At 36.8% G+C, this 22,032-nt stretch overlaps 2 protein-coding genes across 6 annotated transcripts in view; one reads left to right on the top strand and one right to left on the bottom strand.

The window, feature by feature from the left end:
- Positions 1-9,496: 9,496 nt before the first annotated feature.
- LOC132126571 (protein FAM72A-like) lies at positions 9,497-13,563 on the bottom strand. The gene is made up of 5 exons (XM_059537908.1): positions 13,318-13,563; positions 12,787-12,981; positions 12,616-12,693; positions 11,733-11,857; positions 9,497-11,150 (listed from the first exon to the last, which is right to left on the bottom strand). The coding sequence occupies exons 2-5, from the start codon at positions 12,930-12,932 to the stop codon at positions 11,056-11,058; spliced, it is 444 nt and encodes a 147-aa protein (XP_059393891.1). The 5' UTR covers positions 12,933-12,981; positions 13,318-13,563; the 3' UTR covers positions 9,497-11,055.
- A 1,204-nt stretch (positions 13,564-14,767) lies between these two features.
- LOC132126551 (SLIT-ROBO Rho GTPase-activating protein 2) overlaps positions 14,768-22,032 on the top strand; it is a 293,384-nt gene continuing 286,119 nt past the window's right edge. Inside the window, exons 1-3 of one of the 5 annotated variants that reach the window (XM_059537856.1) lie at positions 14,768-14,880; positions 15,706-15,812; positions 15,928-16,122. In XM_059537856.1, coding sequence (XP_059393839.1) covers positions 16,056-16,122 — 67 coding nt within the window. In that variant the 5' untranslated portion in view covers positions 14,768-14,880; positions 15,706-15,812; positions 15,928-16,055. Of the gene's footprint in view, positions 14,881-15,668; positions 16,123-22,032 lie in introns of all 5 variants that reach the window. The other 4 variants (XM_059537855.1, XM_059537853.1, XM_059537859.1 and 1 more) reach the window with 4 other exon arrangements.

Here is a 22,032-nt window from a genome sequence, read left to right as displayed (position 1 = left end):
CCGGTCCGGGCGGAAACACTTCCGGGCGGAACCAAACTTCCCGAATTTTGGTTCCGCCCCTAAAGATCGTCACCTTGTGACATCAGTGCTATTTCGTCTTTATTCAATTATTTGATCATTGGATCTACCTTATAGTCGTGCATAATAAAAGAAAGGAAAACTAAAAAAACTAAATAAAATAATAAAATAAAATGGTCTGAGGGCTCAATATTAATATTGACCATGTTACTGGTTCGTAGCACCCATTCATATAGTCATAACTTCAACAAACAGCCTGGAAAATGACCAGGACATTTACAGAGTGAAAGGTTCAGTGGAAGAATGATGATATGAGGGGTTGGAAAAAAAATAAGAGGGAAAACAGACAGGTTGTACTATGGAAGCACACCCAGCTTTTCACTGTTTAATGTCTCGCTGACATTTCTGCTGTGAGCAAGTAAGGTCCCCAGTCCTAGATTTTTTTTCCCCCTTCTTCTCCTGCCAGCCCAATGGAGACACACTGGGCAGATAAGAGAGAGAGAGAAAGAGAGTCATAAGAGGACCAGAATAAGGCAAGATGTGTTCTGTCTATAACTCAAGCAAGGTTAGTTGACCCAGACAAAGTCAGAGGTTAGAGTTCAGCAGTGGGGCAGGGAAACATGTAGCTAGAGCTGTGGCTGGATTAGATTTCACTGCAGCCTGGATTCTTTCTTTCATTCTTTGAAGGTTACAGTCGGCTGTTTGTGAAGTGCCTTTGAAAGCACCTCGATGTGTACTGAGCTTCACATACATGGTCTAAAAAATATATAAATAAATGAAAAAAGCAAGTCAAAAGTGATTTCATAAAGTTTTCATAAGAAGAAAGTCTCAAGTGATGCATTGGTATATAAACCCTGCATTAAACTCTTTGCGCATTTATAAATATTGTCAATCTTAAGGTCACTTTTATTTGTATAGTACCATTCAAACAACACATGTTGACCAATGTGCTTTACACCATCTCAATAAAACAATACAACAATATTAGGACAAACTGATATATATATATATATATATATATATATATATATATATATATATATATATATATATATATATATATATATATATATATATATATAAATAGTAATAATCATTATCATCAAATAGATGAATAAGCCATTTCAAACAAGTGTGTCTTAAGTTGTACTTTAAAAACATGTACAGAATCAGCGTCCCTAACATGTGATGGTAAGCTATTCCAAAGTTTTGGAGCAACTACCCCAAAGGCACGATCCCCTTTTTGGCTTAGCTTGGTCCTCTGAACTTTTAACAGGTTTTGAGTTGATGATTTTAAGGTTCTACCTGTCTTGTACCCTATTAAATTTGATAAATAAGTCGGTGCAAGGCCGTGAAGAGATTTATACACTAATAAAAGAAGTTTAAAATCAATTCTATATTGTACTGGGAGCCAATGTAAATGGACCAAGGACGGAGTGATGTGTTCACGTTTTTTAGTGTTAGTTAATAATCTCGCTGCAGCATTTTGTACCTTTTTTTTATAAATATTGTACTAATATTATAAACTTTATTATTATTTCTTACAATAATAAAAATATATATTCTTATTATCCAACAGCACTGCATAATAAACTATTATTAGTAGTATTAGTATTAGTAACATTACTTTTGTTATATGAACTATTATGACAATACTAATATATATATATATATATATATATATATATATATATTAGTAAAACACTAATAATAAATCATAACAATATTTTACTATTTATTTAGTAATAATACAGGTTATTAACTACTATGAAAATAGTATTTTACTGTTATTATAAGTATTATTAAACAGAAAAAAATATATAACACAACCAGACACTAATAAAAAAAATAAACTGACCATCTCATAACAAGCTAAAGATTGTATTACAAACTAAGCAGGTGTAAAGGATTTATGACATGCATACGAGAAAATTAACTAGCGGTTCAACAGTTTTAGGAAACATCCCAAAGTAAACAGAAGGCATTTAAAATCTGGCTGCTTTACTTTATTTTCACAGTATGTGTCTAGTGTGCTCGAGCTGTTTACATATCTGTCACTAACTGTACCTGGTCTGGCCAGGGGTCCATAAACACACTTTACCTTCCCTCTTTCTCTCTCCCCTTTTCTTTCTCACATACATGCACGTGTACGCAGCCCATCTCTCCCTAGACCTTTTCAGGACTGCAAACATTTTAAATAACTCGATCAGCCCTAAAACAAATAGAGGTGGAATTGCTACCCCATGCCACATCTGTGTTCTGTTACTGGTGACAGGAAAACGAAGGGGAAAAGGCGGCTGCTCTTGAAAGCCTGCCACTTTAAGGAGAAGTTTTCAAAAACACCATTGACCTCGCACGCAATTAGAGCCAATATGCAATGTCAGCAATGCCATTTTCCCCATAAATAAAAACATTTTGCTTGGGTCCTTTCAGGCCTGGACCCGGACCATTCGAAACCGAGGCTATGTGGAACTGAATGAACAGAGCATTCAGTGTAAAACTTTTTAAATAAGGTTGATCAAACCGATCATCTGACCACAAAGAAAGAGTGGCAGGGTCGTGAATCGGCCCACAGTGTGTGTGCACGAGTACGCGATGTGAACTCTGACACTCTGAATCATTGGCCAGATGTAGTCTGGTGTTACACACCCGGGTGGGACTATAAGGATGAGCAAGGCTTGACCCAGCTGACTCCTCTCTGCTGGACCACGAGAGAGCTTCTGGACGTTATTTCAGCACACTGGAAAAAAAATACTGTAACATGTAAACATAAAAAAGTTCACTTAGAAGAACCCAGAAAATCTTCACTAACCCATCACCTGTGTACTTCTGTTCCTGCTGAGGAACTTTCAAATAGCTCCACCTAGTGGTCCAACTAGTTTAAACACATTTGGACCTTAAAAATACTTGTTGAATAAGAATAGTAACTATAATAAAAAAGGTCTATTTTTTGCATGGTTTTATTACCATCTAGATCTCTAGTGTCAAATATTTTGCAAACAAAAGTCTGTTTCTTCCTGGCTTCTCCCAGGGTTCGGAAGTGCTGTCAAAACAGAAGGCAACAACAAATGTTTGTCATCGCTACAGCCCCTGGGAGCATCGCTGTTTGCTCGGAACAGGCATCTGGCTAATGTTAACAACGGCTGCTTTGCTAACCCCAAACTGTTGACATCCAGTGTATCTTTTACAATTTGGAAAGATTGTAGAAGAAGAAGCAGGGATTAGAAGAACACAATGTACCTTTCTGATTTCAAGTCTATCGTCCAATGATGCACTTCAAGATGTTCTAGTCTGATTTTCAGATCGACAAGAAATTCATTTATATTTTTAAATGTATACGAAAGCTAAAGTGGGGTAAAAAATGGAGGTGGGCTATTACTAACACCCTCTTCCCCCTCCTTTTTTCCCTCCATAACCCTTATCGTCTCGGACTAGAAGGACTTGGTAGGCTATAGCCACCTGCAAATTACAACTTTGTACTTGAAGAGTTAAGAATGTGTTTCTTTCAGGCTATTGTTGGAGTGCGCGGGTCAGGGGGTGGGGCGAACAGATTCTGGTAAGAGCCTTTAATCCACAGGCTGTCAGGCCCAAACCCTGCTTGACGCCCTATTGAAGTGTAACAGAACAAAACATTGGGCCCCTCGCTAAGCTCCTGCCCGGGCCCCATTCACAGCGACAGGAGAGCAAATTCTTCAGCTGCAAAGAGCCCCCTTCTTAAAGGGGAACACACAAGCTTCAAAACAATGTAAAACAGACAGGAGGAACACATAAATGGCCAATCACTGTCGAGAATGCATTTGTCAGGGACGGAAAATCTTGACATTTTTTCCCTCTGCATTTTCAAATCGCAATCCCACTCTAAAACAACAAACGACCTTTGCTGCAATTAAAATATATTGAATCGACTGCAACAAAGCTGACATATTGCAATGAAAACGTACCATTGCCATCAAAGCATTTAAAAGCTTAATGTCTAATTTCCTAAAAAAAAAAAAAAATTATGCATATCTCATTTTATACTTTTTGAGCAAATCTAAAATTGAAGGTCTCAATATTAAGTATCTTTGCAAATTAGCAACAAAAAAAATCACTTTGCCACCTCCGTTGTCCTTGTGAAACTTACATTAATTTGCTTTTAAATTAAGGTTTTAGTATATAACTCTAGCCACATATTCAATTAAAACTGGAGAATGCACAGTAGACATTGACTGAAAATATGTATATTTATGTTTTTATTTTTTATTTTTTTGGCCTTTAACTCTGAAGGCTTGAAAACAGATGTGAACGCTGCACATCTTCAGTACTTCAGTACATTTGGCCTGACTCAGACTATTGGGAATCAGGAATGGAAATTCCAAATGTACAACAAAATATGACAAGTTTTATTACATTGTGATTAGCAAGGATTATTTTACCCTCTTATGAAGGGAGTAATACATTTATGAAAATGGATTTAATACTTTTCAGCTAATGAAAGCCCTGTGGAAATTTTCTGAAGGTTAACTATATACTGCTGCGTTCAAATTAGACTTAATTGTGCTATGAGTAAGATCTTGTCCTGTTCATTTTAATCAGGCTGAAAAGTAAATGAATTAAAAGTCCTGCCTTTGAAAACAAACAAAATAAAAAAATAGCATTGCTAATTTATGAAAACTGAAATAGCTGTTGTTTTAATCACATCTTATCTCTTAACTTTGAACATATAAGGAGCTATTCTGATGTATAGACAAAAATTATATTGGTGGTATTCAAGAAGAGCTCGGCAGTTGAAGTCAAAACTTGCATTAATCAGATGGTTCCACTGACCAACCACAGCTCTAATGCTCTAGCTTAAGAGATGCATATTCATGATACATGTATTCAAATGCACAGACATGACCGACAGACTCAACCCCATTCACAAGAAACCAAACCCCCACCTCTATTAGCCCTTTAATTACAAAACGGTGCTGAAGTATTAAATGTTTTTCAGATAAAGGACAGCATCTGCTGAGATTAGCAGTACATTATTCTTAGAAAGCAGAATAACATGTTAAAACAGTAGACCATCAGAAATACAGTGACATTTAGGTTCCATCCACTGCCACTGCTGTTCAAACACTGTGTTGATCATTTTGGATCAATAAGATTAAAAAATTTGGATCAGGTTCTTTAATATTCCCATGGCATATTAATATAGTTCAATTTACTAATGAATACATAATGATTGAGGTTCACAAGAAAATCTGAATGATCAAGCTGATCAATACAAAGAATCATAACACTGATATGTCTGATATGTCTGTCTTATTGTTATTATTTTTATCAAGTTAATACAGACATTGGAGAAGCTGAAGGGGGCACAGTGGAAATGAGTCCCTGCAAATACTCCAGTGACTCGGAATCAGTGACTCTGCAATTTTTTGTTGGAAAATAGCTATTAATTATTTTTCTAAATATATAAAACAATACTTTTAGTATATAATAATTTGTACAACTTTTAAAACTAGAAGCACATAATCTATCTGTCATATATTTATTACAAAAAATACAATCTAAAACAAAATGTGGCTTTTGTTTTTTGCTAGATTACTTTAGATTTATATAGGCCTATATATATATATATATATATATATATATATATTGAACATTGATTCGCGTGTTTAAAATTAGGATAGCCTACTATATTTCCGGGGGAAAGGACAATGCGACACACAATACAATTAAATATCTACGGATTTAACTTCAAATTATCGTTCTCATATACACAACGACTGAGTGGCATTTCACTGATTTAAATGGGGATTTGTAAGCAAAAGATGGACAGCTATTCATCTGAACAGACGTCATGTCCCTTCAGAAAAATTAATTACAGCCTTCAAAAACGCAGTAAAATCAAACAGCTCGTACAAAGATACTCAGCCTTTTCTTATTGTAATTGCGTTGTGTATTTCAAGAAGCGCGCTGTAGGCTAAAATATATTTTTTAATCGTTCGGTCCAAATTAAATTTACAAATACCAGATATATTATCATTTTGCTGATCACCTGTACAATATTTGGAGTCTAAGAAAGAGTAGAAAATATGTAGGGGCATTTAAACTGCTAAAAAAAATTGCAAAAAAAATAATCTCATATTATCATAAAGTCTACAAAGCGAATATGGAACGTGCCGCTAACCAAACGTTCCTGGATTCCGATCTACAACGACAAAAATGTATTAGCAGCTCGATGGTAAATAAGTTTTTTTTCTGAATCCTTGTATTATGGCGCCTTCTTGTGTCCAGTGCCCAACTGCCACAATTATCCCCAAATGAAATACAGTTATTCACCAAAAAAATGAAATCTGTCGAGTTTACTCATCCAAACCTGTATGATTTTCTTTTTGAAACATTAAAAGCTAGGTCAGACAGGAAAGCCTCAGTCGTCATTCACAGTTGTCAACAAAAATATGCAAGTGAATGTTCGCTAAGGCTCATTTCATAACATTTTGCACAGAATATAATTTTGTGTTCCACTGAAGAATCGGTCATATAAAAATACTGTTTACAATATTAACATCATAAACTCTCGTTTTAATGCACAAAATTAAACATCTATCGTTCCGGTTGGACAAAGCATTAACAAACCAAAGCAATCTTGAAGACAAAACTGGATGTTATGAATAACCAGCAGATGGAGCCATTTACCATGTATACTATATATGTATAGGTCCTGCCAAAAGTGCTTGCCAGACGTGTTAACGTGTATAAAAATACAAGTATAATAAACAGCACACACACAATTGTTAGTTGTTTTAAATGTCTATTGACCTTTATGGTACCACAAAAATACCATATCTCACACATTTTCAATTTTTGAATTTTATTCCATGTAAATAATCTACCAATAACGTTTTGTGTTGGAAGTGCCAATAACAAAAACATAAGCCAATTTAAGTTGTCAGTTTGTTGCTGTTTTTTTTTTTTGTTTGTTTGTTTTTTTTTGTTTTTTTTTTCCTAAATTGGTTCAAACTGATTCGAGCGCTTAATAAAGGCTCTGTTTGAATTTAAAAAAAAAACATGTTTTTTACACCAAATATAAGCTCACATTAAGTATCTGCTTTACTTTTTCCAAACTGTCCAGCTCAGAGGCAAATGCAAACCGTGATAGCCCATCATTTGGACGGTGCACATGGCCTTGGCCCAAAATGGTGCTCTAAAATCGATCCATACCTAAGGTACAGATGTGTAACATTTTTTTTTTTTTAAACTTTCTTGAAACACAAGGCATACATGGAAAACAAAATTCCCGGTGTTGTTGTATTTCAGAATACATTTTAGGCTATATTTAATTTTCCTATTATACTTAACATAGCTGAACTATTGAGGTTGATATGGCCACTATATTGGTGCAAATTCATTATATAGTTGTAAACTGTATTATTTTTAACAGGGTTTAACTAATTCTGCTTAAAAAAAAAATCAATTTTAGTATTTAAATGACTGTTTTGAACTAGTTACATGTAGGCCTAACAGAATGGCGTAATTTAATTACAAAATAAATGTAACTGTCCTATTTGGGCTTGTGCTTTATTTTTATATTAACTGTTGTTGTTTTTTCCAAGGCATTGTTAGGTGCCATTGTGTCCTGTCAAAGCTATGCAAATATTTAATTTAATTTATCAAAGCTATTTAACTATCTTGTTATTAATTAATCGGTATCAAAATAAAAAGAGTCTTATTTTGTGGTTGCTGTGCTTTAAAACTTAATGATTTAATGATTATAATCTTGAAAGTTGGACAGTAATCAGTGTTGAGTACACACTGTGCTGTAAGGTTAACCCTGCCTGTTTAAATGTTTCCAAATGATTAACAGTTGAAAACATTCATTAGAAATTTAGAAAACTAGCCTAATCAAATGTAATCAGTTACATTAATAAAGTAATTGAAATAGATACGCTTATTACATTTTAAATATGGGTAACTTGTAATCTGTGACCTATTACATTTCCAAAGTAACCTTCCCAACACTGCTTTAGAGTAACTCATTTAACACTTTAATAGTCACACCTTTATCTGCCAGTGAGCTCTACTACGCACTGTTCTCTGCTCTATACAAAACATATTTAATCAGTTTTGACCTTTCACTGTTATTCCTGATCTCCCTGTAGACAACACTCCATTCAAAATCAGCCATTTCTCACAGCCATTGACAGACCTTTTCGGGTCTCCTATTCTTAAGGTGACTCTCGACTCAAGACATTCTTGAAGATTGACAGGCCTTGTCAGTGAGTGACAATAGTAGACCCGTTAAGTGATGCCCAAACCTACCCCCATAATTTCACACACCCAGTATAAAATGATTTAGTGGGTATTCTGATTGTAGCCGATTGAGGCAACACTGCATGCTAAATTAGATGACTGCTGAATCTCTAAACTCTGCAGGACCTCCAGGAATTGAGTTTGACACCTCTGCTCTTGAAGCGAAAACCCCCTTTTGAAACCTTTTTTGTTAAAGAGTGCAGTTTTATTTTTAAGAGTGCTACAGCACACAAGCCAGTCTCATCTTTGACAACATGTTGTTTTAACCTTTAGCATGTTGCTAAAAGTGGCAGGACTAAACCTTTTATGGTATCATTATATGTTCTCAGTTGTGTTTGTCAGGAGGTGTGCTCACATTCAAAGAGCAGTTGGATAAAGGACAAGCGTTCTGATAAATGATTTATTTATTGAGGTGCGGAGGTATGTTTATAATGACAAAGGCTGTTTTGATAGATAGGCCTGAAATACTGAAAGTAGTTGTTCAAGCTGTCTGAACAGTTATTGCAATTCATCACAGCCAAAGTAAGTCAGCATTTTCCAGGGAAAAACATTTGTTTAGTCAAGTGGAAAATAATTTATTTGTGGATGTCGTTTTGGGTTTCTAAAATAGCATACGTTTAATTCCAAAAAATTATTAAAGCATTCCCACATCTTCCTAACATATTCCTAAACTTATTAAAGGAATAAGTTTGCTGAAAATATACTCCCTTTGGAAAAAATGTAGCATTACATATCTTGCTCACCAGTGGATCCTCTGTAGTGAATGGGTGCTGTAATGCAAATGTAATGTTGAATTTCTCCAAATCTGTTCCACGAACTTTAAGAAAATATTCCACCTTGAAATGTTTGATTTATTTATTAATTCAAACTTCCAGACATAAATAAATTAGCCTACATTTAATGGAGAATATCTGTGAACTGTGATGTTCAGGGTTGCACAGGATTTTAATTGGATTTAAATCTGGGTCATTATTTCTTTCATACTTGCTGCTTTGTGTCATAGTTCTATTAATAAATGAATAAATAAATATTAAACAGGACAACTGTTTTCAACATAATAATGGGTTGTTTCCTGAGCAGCAAATCACCATATTAGAAAGATTTCTGAAGGATCATGTGACACTTGAGACTGCAGTAATGATGCTGAGACTTTGGTGAATAAAGGAAACATACACAGGTATATCCACATTAAAAAAATTTAATATCAAGACATTCAGCATACAAAATAACTCAAAGTTTAAAACATATTGTCAGTGCAGATCAAAAGTATACAAATGTTTTTTTTCTCATCCTCACATGGCGCAAATGAAATCACGTCAGTATAAATACAGTATCATGTCTGTTAATAAATACATTCAATACATAGATAATCAAATAAATCCTCTGTTAATAAGTTAAAATGCAAAACATATTTTTCGCGGTTTCATTTTGGTCATAGATGCATACTAAAGATCGCTTCAAGGCATAAAAGAGCCAACCCCTAAAATTGCTACACCTGAAAGCTATCACAATAGTGGTTGTTTATTCTTGTTGCTTCTATTTTTACTGAAATTGCAACATGGCGTAAATTATGCGATAAGACGTCTACAGTGGGGCATTAAAGCCTTCATTTTTTTTTTTCATATTTAAAAACGAAAATCATTTAATATCATTACACAGTGAAATGGTAAACAGGATTGTGGAAAAACTGCTACTGAATGACTATATCAGGTCTTTGTAAATCAAAAGAAATGGAAGAGGATGCAAATCATTCGGTTACCTCCATGAGAAAAAAAAAATGAGAACGCTTAAAAACGCTTTGTCCGGTTTGTCACACAGTGTCATGCTGAATTTATAGCAATTAAGAGCAGATTTATTTTTTGTTGTTTTCAATGATTGGCCTGGTGGATTAACCAGACAGTACAAATGTTTAGCTACTATCTCATGAAACAGCATTCATTGAAAAGAGCGTGCCAAGCAAAGTACCGTAATGTTAAATTAAAGTTGTTGAAATGCCAAATGAGACCTAACTACTCTACTCAAAGCTGCCAAGTCATTTTGTGCCACTTCAAATGTCAAAGCCGTTTAAAAAAAGAAAAAGAAAAAAAAAAAAAGAGCAAGAGCAAAATCTAAATACAAAACATTATGCAGGGATGAACCTCATTTAGAATAAATATACCAATTGACACCCATCTTCAGGGCATATGAAATTAAATGGGCATATATATATATATACTGGTAAACCATTAAAACATGGTAAATGTCAGTCATTAATTTCCTTCCTATAAAAACCACATAGACTTGTGGAACCAGCATTTTATTTTGCAAGATTGTATCTATCTATCTATCTATCTATCTGGCTGCCTCCCACAGCTGCAATAGTACCGGAGTAAATAACCTGTATTAACACCTCAAAGTAACACTACTGTTAATCTTATTCAACAGTCTGATCATTCATGAATATTGTTAAAAGACATATGAGGATAACATCCTAAAACTTTAAATCCAATCCTCATGTTTTTTGCTACTGCAACCGTAAAGCAAAGAAAACAGAAACATCTCTTTGGTAGTGGCACACTGACATACTGCAACTAATCTGAGGAGATGTAGAAAGAAAACGCATGTAAATCAAGCCGGGTTGATAAGGTCCTTTTTTTTCCTTTTGTCTATTCCCAGTCAACTAAAGACAAGACAATGTGCTTTAAACAGAGACTTGTGTGAGTGAAAGTAAACTAGTTCGCTACCGTCAGAGTCTACTTCCTTTGGATGTGTGTGTTTCTATCTGAGGTACTCTTCTTCTGAGAGACTGTCCAGACTCTCGTCATCACTGCCCTCCAGTTCTGGAAGATCTCCCCACAGCAGCAAGTTCTGCCCTATAAAAGAGACAGACTTGTATTATTTATTTTTGAAACATCTATTAAAGACTTATGTCTGAAATAATGAAAGTAGTGTGTGTGTAGTCAAGCTTAATTTCATTTTAAACACACAAGAACAAACTCCTAATTTATACCAAACAATAACTGAAAGATCCGTTAAATTATCATTTGGCAGCATCTTTTGTTGTGAAAAATATAATGTGCTTTTTGGCTGGGTTTCAAACAGTAATGATAAAATTATAATGCAAGGCACATCTTCTAATAGAAAAAGAAAAAACGTTTAAAGTCTACACTGGCACTCTAAAGCATTTTGGCAATTAAGACTTCCTCAATGGGTGACAGGCTGGCCCACTCTGTGGAAGGCTTAATTACCGAAATGCATTAGTTTTGTCTTTAAAAAAATTTTTTTTTTTTAATTAGACAAAAATGTACATTGGGTACATTATACGTTCAATTTTTTTTTGTTGTTGTTGTTTTTTTATGGCTATGAGCAGATAATATATGAAACAACGGTATGCAAAAGCTGACTGACCATAAGCAGAGGGTATAGACATTGTTTTTGCATCAGACGTCCCAAACCTGTTGCATCCAGTCTATTGATGGTGGACACAGCCTCACTGTTGAACATCCAGAAATGACCATTGTTGCAGGACAGCAAGCAGGGCTTGCATGGGGCCACCACGTGATATCCCACAACATTCCCACTGAATGTGCAGAAAGAGACAGACAGACAAACACCTGATTCAAATGCTTTGTGAGGCACAATGAAACAGAACAGCAAATGGCTCAATGTTAACAATGGACATTACCTAAACAAGTTTGATGCCAACTTACAAGTCTAAATATGCTGCAGTGAAAATAATGAAAAAAAGATAATACACTACCATTCAAAAGTTTAAGTTTTGTAATAAATAGAGGAGGGGGAAAAAAACTGTAAAAATGTGAACTTCTATATAACTGTTGTTATTTATTGTAATGCATCTTAAAATGTAATTTGTTCTTGTGATGGCAAAAGTAGAATTTTCAGCAGCCATCAACTCTAGTCTTCAGTGTCAAATGATCCTTCAGAAATTATTCTAATATGCTGAAAATTATTCTAATATTTATTGGTCAGTCAGTATACTTTTCATATTATTATTATTAATGTTGAAAACAGCTGTGCTGCCTAATTTTACGGCATCAGAGATACATTTTGTTCATTATTTTCTTATGAATAGAAAGTTAAACTAACAGCTATTATTTGGAATAGAAATCTTTTGTGTGACATTATACATGCTTTGTCACTTTTGGTCAATTTTATGCATCCTTGTGGAACAAAAATATACATTTCCTTAAATTCTTGATCATAACATTTTGAACAGTACTCTATATTACCATATTTGTTATTACTAAACGTAATAATAACATTCACTATTTTATCCTAAACAATACGAGTAAGACCTAATAGTTATAAAAACTTTACCATTTCAAACAAGCAATGTCTCTTAACTTGCATTTGCAGCTTTCAGTGGAATAGTAGCTTGCCACAAAATCAACTGTCCTAAATGGGGAAAACAACACAGACAATTAGAGATCCAACAAAGATTATGATGACCACGTTTATATATGTGAAATCTGATCATGGAATCCTCACCTATTTGGTGGTATGTCGGTTGAGAACAACTCTATTTCTGTATCAGCCAAAAGTACTGCTTTCATTCCTCTCATGCACAGAAGACTGTCACAGTATATACAGTTGACTTGCGTTACACACTTATTCTTAAAATTTGAAGTAGACATTGTTGAGCTGAGATCTTCTCAAGTAAAGCTCCTAACAAAACGCCAGGTCCTGTTAAATTTAAAATGATAACAAAGAGTCAGCACTTGCAGTGAAGGCTACAGCAGATGTTTAAAAGACGACCTGCACCTGTGTAGCTAACTAGCCGTAGCCTGTTTGCACCTGTATTGCGTTAGCAGTAACGTTACCTCCAAGATAGAGTCTATTGATCACAAATATATGAACGCCCTTCAAATTAAAATTATGAATGTAAATCACAGTAATTCAAGGTCATTTTACATTCATTTTAGAAGAGGTTAAGAAAAGCTTTCTCATTAAACAGCTAACGTTAAGTTAGCTAGCTAACTAAAATAGGATCTACTAAGCATGCCATAAAACCATTCTTACCTGTTAACGGATATCAGATCGTTCAAGATCTAGATGGTAAAGAAACACATTGTACTACTGTACAATCTCTTTGTAGTCACGACGGGGTTTATATTGCTAAGCTATTGGGTTTGTTTACTTCCGCGTCGTAGCGGATATACACTTCCTGAAAGATTTTCAAACAGCCCGATCTCTAACGCCGATTGGTTCCAGATGACCATATCTCACACATGATTGGTCAGCTCAAATTCCTTAGCTGATTGGTTGCAGTGCCTTTCCGCGAACCACAAAACCACTATGGAGGGGAAGTCCGAATCGTTTCTGCAAGTCGGTTCTTTCGAACGTGTCGTTTCAAAAAACTGGTTCAAAAAGTGTTCAGTATTCTATTATCATATTTGGGTACCTATTGCTGTTTATTACGTTTATGTATGTATATATATATATATATATAAAAAACTGGTTCAAAAAGTGTTCAGTATTCTATTATCATATTTGGGTACCTATTGCTGTTTATTACGTTTATGTATGTATATATATATATATATATATATATATATATATATATATATATATATATATATATATATATATATATATAGATCTCTTGGCTAAAAAGCTTTTTCAAGTTTTTTTTTTTTTTTTTGTTAAAACCATCTCCACAAAATATTATGTTCAATCTGATGTTGGGTGTTTCAAATTGATGCTTACTTGTTTTCTGGATAGTCTGTCCTCTACATAAAGGTCATCTAGCTAGTAAGCTAGCGCATAACCTGAAAATGAAACAACACTGAAGATGATATTTATTAAATGCGCTGCAAAAAAAGGCGAGGTGCAAGGTGTAAAGAAGTTTCCAAAGGACTCCTGAACTAGGATAGGCTACACCATGGGATTTACAAGTATTGAAAGTATTTTTTTCTCACATACGAGGATCGCATAAATTCTTACCCCCTTTTAAGCAAAACATAATTTTCATTTAACGTTAGTTCGCATAGCAAGTTTGACCGACTGGTTATCGTAAATGAATCGTTAAATTCGATTTGTAAAACCGGGGTTGTGAACCGGTTCATCTAATTAATTTAAAAGATCCGACTCTAAATGATTCATTCACGAATCAGACATCTTCATAATAATAATAATAATAATAATAATAATAATAATAATAATAATAATAATAATAATAATTAAAAACAAAAATAGACAAAAATAATTACTGATTATTATTAATCTTATTATTATGGACACGACGACGACATGAATTAAAAGGAAAAAAACTAACAATAAAACATGAAAACGGCAGTTTGTAAATATGTATTTAATTCACTCAAGACTTTAAAATGTGCGCATGCAATGGACATATAAAATAAAACATTATTAATGCCTCAGAAATGTATCTTTTGGCAAGTTGATAGATTCATGTCGTGTTCGTGTGCTGTAACCAATGACAATAGAGAGGGGTTGTTCTTTCTCTTCCACGAAAAAGAGGCGGGGTTTGAGTTTGGGAGAATTCAGAGCGTATACGGCAAGTCTTGAGGGAGAAATCTGCTAAATGAAACTCGATTTTAGACATGGAAATCGCCTTTTAAGGTAAGCGGCTGATCGATTCAGTTCAACAGTATATAATACGGGCGCATTAGAGAAACCGCTGCGATCCTCCGGATGAAATGCAGGAATCTCCTTAAGGAAAACCCTGCCTGAACTATTCAGAGTCACCAGGGGCCTCTCTGCTTTTCACATCACGTTACTCGACAAACTCCCTCTTCATAGCCTCTTTCATTTTAGGAGTAAGTTAGTGATTTAAAGTCCCCAACTACCCTGCAGTCTTCAGGATTGGCAGTTCAATTTGAAATGTGTTTTACATGATATGACAACGTTAAAGTGCTCGTTAACCAATCCTCCCATGTGTGCAGTTGCATATATTGGAATGTTTCTTTAACGATCTTGGATAAAAAAAAAAAAAAAAAAACATAAATGGCAGCATATCAGAATATTCTCCACACCTATGATAGGCGTCCTGGGTTAAAAGCACGCGTTTAATTGATGTCATAATGTTATGTGAAATATCTTTTACTGTTATGAAATATGACTAAGAAATAACAGAAAATTAGTTTTTCAGTGAGCAGCCTACTAAAATGATGTAATGTCAGAATAATGTCAGATTTCCTCTTCAGATTTTGCTATTTATAATGCGTCACTTTTCATTGTTCAGACTAAACACTGTTAAAGAGGAGCTTTGATGAGGTTGAACGTCTGTTTAAAACAAATGAAACAAAACGAAAATATTTTGAGGAAGTTTACTGGAAGGAACTAGTCTTTAGAAATCCGATCCAGTGAACTTTTCTCTGCCCTGTGTATGTGTGTGTGTGTGTGTGCAGTGTGATGCTGGGAAGTCATACCCTTGCCTTCATCCAGCACTGAGAAGCATCTGTAGCCTCACTCACTCGTCTGCCCGCCGGAGGAAGAAGGCTGAAACTTTTAAGGCGCTGCGACTGATCGCGCGGATCCAGTGTGAGTGAACGGTGGGATGAAACTCTTCTTTTTGGCTTCATTTCCTCGCGTTTTGTCACGGACATATTCAACATAGGAGCCAACGGCAGCTTCAACTAATAATGCAGCATAATTGATCATCGGCAGGAGACAATACCCATCCACCGCTTTCCATTCCTACATATTCACTGGATATCTGTAGACGAAGTGCGGCGAAGAGGCTTTTGTTCTGCGGTGTTTCTCGCTGTGACGGGACTTACTTCGTTTAGAGCAATATGACGTCTCCGGCTAAATTTCGAAAGGACAAGGAGATTATTGCCGAATATGAAACGCAAGTTAAAGGTAAGTGAAATATGTCGCATTCTTCCACGGCTACCATTGTGTTTTTGTTGAATAGGTTTCTATATATATATAGGAGCACAAGTGGTGCAAACGCAGTCGTATAAGCCGAGAAAACCGTTATTTAAGTTGTACGACTTTTTGAGACACAATGCTAGCACTTCTCCACATGTGGCAATGTGTCCGAACGGAACGTTAGATGTGCGATCGGTCGGTCAGTCAGTCAGTCACGTGTGAGAAGCGATATTGTCAGTAGATACTAACCTTTTAACCAGGTTTTTACTATTCAAAACGGAGTTAATGCGTTTTTAAGTGACGTTTGTACTGTTTTGTTTCCCCTCAGTCTGCCTGTGTAGGTTGTAATGTTAACGTATAGACAAGGCAGGGCGTTTTCTTTTGCCCTGCATGCGTCTCTATACGAGCTGGTGTGGTGCTGTCTCCATTTAATTAATTGTGTTTTAAACATGTCAGGTTAGTTGACGTGGATGTTTTACAGTAGGGCAGGGACTTGGCAACCCGTTTGAAGCCGTTTTGAGTTTTATCTGACCGAAAACTGTTGGGGCTTGGCACCACTGAGCGTGAACGAAGTATAGGTGTGATGCTTTGTGACAGTTTGGTTATGGCTGTAACCTCCTCCGTTTTATTCATACAACTCTGTGGTAACCGTGTAAAGTGTTAGTTACTTTAGAGGCTTGGGGGACGTTTTAAAAAAAAAAAAATTTGGAGTAGAAATGTAGCATTTCATGAAGTAACTGTCAAAATACACCGCGCAAATTTCTTCACTCGCACAGATGTGTGTACCCAACGCGTGTTTTTGTCTCTGTAGAGGGATTCCGTTCCCATAGAAACATCTGTCTGATGAAGTAAACGAAGCTGTTATTAACTGAAAGACTGATTGAATGATTCACTTCATTAGTGAGGCTTCCTGTCATTTTATTCACGCCGTTATGTGTGCCTGCTCTTTTGTGTATTTACCCGGTCACTGGCACTTTGAATAGAGCGACTGAACAGCCCTTGCCTGCTGCTGCTGAGTGTGGGGAACATCTCCATTAATAAGAGCCAGCGAGTTTCTCGTCTATGAGAGTTTTCATTCAAGTAGGTCATTGTGACCTATAAATATTGCTAAACAGAACCAGAGCCTGGTTTAGAATGTCTACTGTCTAAATGCAAGATTTGCGTAGAAAAAGTTAAAACAGATAAAATTAGCTTAGTTACGATTGTTGTAGCTGCCATCAAAGAAAACATACATATATTTCAGTTCAATATGGTTCACAGTTAAAATACAAAAGGGTTAAAAATCATATGATAATGTATCATGGTCAATACATAATAATTTCATGTTTATTTTACTTTTGTTAAAAACCTTGTGAAAAAAGGGGGAACTTATTTTTTGTTCCACATGGAAATTATTATTTGTTGTTATGGGGACGCCAAATGGGTGCACTTGCTAAGAGCAGAGAGAGAAATGTGCTTCGGTTTGCGAGCCTGCTGTCCAAAAGCCCCAAGAAGATTTAAAGGTTTCCATATAAGTGGTGTATGTAAAGTTTGAAGATGTATTCCTCATCTAAGTTTACCCTCTCGGGATCATGCGGCCAATGAGTTCTGACGGCAATATGGCAATATAAAGGAACATGTAAAGACATGTTTGAAGATTATGTCACCAAATAAATGCCCGTTAAAACCCAGGAACGACTTGAGCCTTTGTTAAACTCGAGGGGAGTAACAGTCAGAACTCAGCCCGCTTCGTGCTGGAGGAGAAGAGCGGTGCCTTTTGCAACGGAGCCATTAACGAGAGCAGCTCGTTACATCGTTAACTACGCACACGAGCATCAAAGACTACACGGACTGCGTGCACGGGAAACCTGACAAGTGGCAATTGGAGTCCAGAAGTGTCGTGGGGTCAAGCTACAAAGAAGTAACACATTTCAACAAGTTAAATGTTAAGAAGTAGTTTAATCCTGCTAACTTTAAAGGGACTCTAAAATGCTAAAAGGGGTTGAAGTGTAGCCTATATGTTTGCAATTCAAGTTTAAGTGTATGTGTATTTCTTTGTAAGGTGATTATTACAAACTAATTGCAAGTTTAATCACAAGTTATTTGCTAAGTTAAAGGTACACTAAGGCATTTTTAAAGGGCAAGTCATATTGGTTTTCTTTGACATTGAAGGCCATTTCTTTATTTCATACAAGGTGAAACAGTGCATAATTTGCATTTAGGTGTTTATAACACATTTTTTACGTTAATTCTAACAGAGTTCATATTTACAGTTAAAGAGTATTATATCCCATAGTTCATTACAATAATTTAGGTAACCTTACAAACTCGCAAGTAATCTGACCTTAAGACAATACATCAGCTCAAGTAGTGAAATGTCTGAGCCTGAAGTCCAAGGAAGCGATGCTGTGAAGTTGCAGGAGCAAGCAAGCCCTGATGAAGAAATTGTAGACTCAAGTCCACAGCAAGAGGCAAATACAAGTCAAGCAGCTGAAGAAGATGCTTTGAGAAAAAGCCAAAGAACCAGAAAGCTTACTGAAAAGGGCCAAGCTTTACATCAAGAAATAATGAATAAGCTTCAGTGTCGCTTTAAGACCAATTATGACAAATGGAAAGTGATTGCCAAACAAGCTAAGGGAGCACTTGATGTATCTAGCACTGCAAGCTTAAAGGATCACATCGTAAGGGTCCAAAATGCTTCAAGAGAAGTAAAGCAATCCTATCACGAGTTGCGCAGTTACGACACTCCTGACAGTGATACCCGTCGCCGAGTAGACACATGTCATGCTGTTTCTGTAAGGATAATAGAACAAGCAACAGAGATTCTTAAAGAAAAGGAAAGTGGTAAATGCCCAGCTAAAAGGTCAACTCACTGGAGTGAGCAGCAGCAGAACTGGCAGCAACAGAAGCAACCTTGAAAGTGATGCAAGAAATGAAGCGTGAGCAAAGGGAGCTTGAAAATCTTGAAGCTGAAAACAGAAAAAGACTTGCACAACAAGAAGCAGAAAATGCTGAAAAACAAAAGACATTAGAAGAAAAGCGCAGGCAGATAGAACGCTTAGAAACCGTCAAGAAAATGAAAGCTGCCAAAGCACGTCTAAAAGTCTATGAACAAGAATCAACTTCAGATGAAGAAATATCAGACCTTCTACACAGTAAGTCCAAGACAAAGAAAGCTGCACCTTATCTGGTTAGTTTGCCTGAATTTCATCTTGCACAACCCACTGCTAACCCGCAACAACACACTGTGTCACGAGAGGCCACAAGCCGGCAACATGCAACCAATGTTATACAAGAAGATAGCACTACTGCATTAGCCAGAGCGTTAGCAGAGTCAATCAACATAAGCCGTTTACCAGTACCAGAACCTTCAGTCTTCATTGGAGACCCACTCAAATACAAAGATTGGAAAATGTCCTTTCAAACCCTGATAGACAGGAAGAACATCCCAGTAAATGAAAAGCTCTACTACCTCCGCAAGTATGTTGGTGGGCCAGCAAAGAAAGCAATTGAGGGCTATTTCCTGTTGGGGACGGACACAGCGTATCTTGCAGCATGGGACATTCTGGAGGAAAGGTATGGAAGTTCATTTGTAATCGCCAAAGCCTTCAGGGATAAGCTCACATCATGGCCAAGGATAGGACCAAAGGACAGTGCTGAACTACGAGAGTTCTCAGACTTTCTCAGAGGCTGTGAAGCAGCAATGTTCCAGATTAAGAATTTTGAAGTTCTCAACGACTGCAGTGAAAACCAGAAAATGCTCAGCAAGCTTCCTGATTGGTTAACAGCAAGCTGGAATAGAAAAGTCATTGAGACACAAGAACAAACCGGGTCATTTCCAACATTCAGCAACTTTGTCGACTTCGTCACAAGAGAGGCCAAGATAGCGTGCAATCCAGTAACGTCGCTTTATGCACTAAAGACAAGTGACTGTGAGAAAACAAAGACCCTAAAGACCCGAAGTGTTGGTGCCAAGGTGCTAGCAAGCAGTTCAGAAGAGAAACCAGACACTAAGAAGTGTATCTTCTGTGAAAGGCCAAACCATGGAATTCATGTTTGTCGAAAGTTCATGGACAAGTCAATTACTGAGCGAGTCAAGTTTGTACAAACAAAGGGCTTGTGTTTGGATGTCTCAGCCCTGGACATCATTCAAAGAAATGTGAAATGAGAAGTGTTTGTAACACATGCAAAGGAAAACATCCAACATGTTTACATCAGGAACGTGACAAGGAAGTCAAAAGGACAAAGGATTCTAACAAGGAACAAAAGGACACAAGGGAAACCAAACAACCAAGTACAGAAACCCCAAACGAGGCAATATCCAATCGTGTTGTACAAAACGCTAAGAATGATCTCACATCCACAATCATTCCAGTTTGGTTATCCACAACAAGCAATCCAGAACACGAGGTTCTTGTCTATGCTCTTGTGGACAGTCAGAGCGACACCACTTTCGTTCTTCAAGAAAAGGCGGACACTCTAGTCACAGAAAGGAAACAAGTGCAGTTGAAACTTTCTACACTGTCATCCAGGGACACAGTCATTCCAAGTCAAAAGTTATTTGGGTTACAAGTCAGAGGCTTCTACACATCCAAGAGAATTCCCCTCCCAACGACATACACAAGAGACTTTATCCCTGCCAATCTAAGTCATATTCCAACACCTAAGATAGCAAGAGCATGGCCTCACCTAGAGCACCTTGCTGAAGAGATCGCTCCCCTGATAGAGTGTGATGTCGGCCTGCTTATAGGGTACAATTGTTCGCAAGCTCTGATACCCAGAGAAGTGGTGTCAGGGAAGGACAATGAACCATTCGCTCAAAGAACAGACCTTGGTTGGACTATAGTCGGCGGTACTGATCCTTGTGTGGATTATGGTGACGCTATAGGAAGCAGCCACAGAGTCATAGTCCACGAAGTGACACCTTCTGTTCAGTCACCAACCCCCTTAACAAATGAAGTCATGTACGTCTGTCGTACTCGAGTCAAAGAGCTAGTCACACCACTAGATGTGATCAAAGTACTGGAGTCCGATTTCAATGAACGCCACGTGGAGGACTCTCATTTCTCCCAAGAGGATCTGCGTTTCATTTCCATAATGGAGGAAGGAGTGAAAATGAAAGCAAATGGTCACTGGGAGTTGCCCTTGCCCTTTAAGAAGGACAGACCAAATCTGCCAAACAATAAAATCTGTGCTGAACACAGACTCAAATGTCTAAATAAAAGATTTGAGAAAGACAAGCAATACCACAAAGACTACACAACATTCATGAATGAAACAATAACACGTGGAGATGCGGAAAAGGTTCCACCTGACGAACTGGACAAAAGCCCTTCCTGGTACATCCCTCACCATGGGGTCTACCACCCCCAGAAACCTAGAAAAATAAGAGTCGTGTTCGACTGCTCGGCAAAGTACGAAGGTGTGTCATTAAATGACTTTCTGCTCACTGGGCCAGAGTTGACCAACAGCCTGGTAGGTGTTCTATGTCGGTTTCGTAAGGGTCAAGTAGCGGTGATGTGCGACATAGAACGCATGTTTCATCAATTCCATGTCAAGCCAGAAGATCAAGACTACTTCCGCTTTCTGTGGTGGGACAACGGGAGCTTCTACTCAAACCCTTCCGTCTACCGTATGTGTGTCCATCTGTTTGGAGCCGCCTCATCACCCGGCTGCGCAAACTACGGCCTCAAGTACATCGCAGCTCAAGGACAAGGTCATTTCAGTGAAGCCACAATCCGTTTCATTGAGAGAAACTTTTATGTGGATGATGGCCTAATAAGTGTCCACTCAGAAGAAGAGGCTATCCAGTTGGTAAATGAAGTAAGACAACTGCAACACAGGCAAGTTGCGACTTCATAAGTTCATATCAAACAGCCAACAAGTATTGGCATACCTCCCTAAGGAAGACTGTGCAGA

Source organism: Carassius carassius, chromosome 44 (assembly GCF_963082965.1).
Source record: "Carassius carassius chromosome 44, fCarCar2.1, whole genome shotgun sequence".
Taxonomy (NCBI): domain Eukaryota; kingdom Metazoa; phylum Chordata; class Actinopteri; order Cypriniformes; family Cyprinidae; genus Carassius; species Carassius carassius.
The sequence above is the reverse complement of the archived record's forward strand: the minus strand, read 5'-3'. Positions and strand labels throughout refer to the sequence as shown.

Excerpts from the sequence above, each read along its gene's own strand:
- LOC132126571 (XM_059537908.1), bottom strand. The coding sequence starts at position 12,932 with ATGTCTACTTCAAATTTTAAGAATAAGTGTGTAACGCAAGTCAACTGT. Across the intron at positions 12,694-12,786 it reads ACCGACATACCACCAAATAG|GACAGTTGATTTTGTGGCAA; the intron begins GTGAGGATTCCA and ends TTCCCCATTTAG. Across the intron at positions 11,858-12,615 it reads GACATTGCTTGTTTGAAATG|TGGGAATGTTGTGGGATATC; the intron begins GTAAAGTTTTTA and ends CTGCACATTCAG.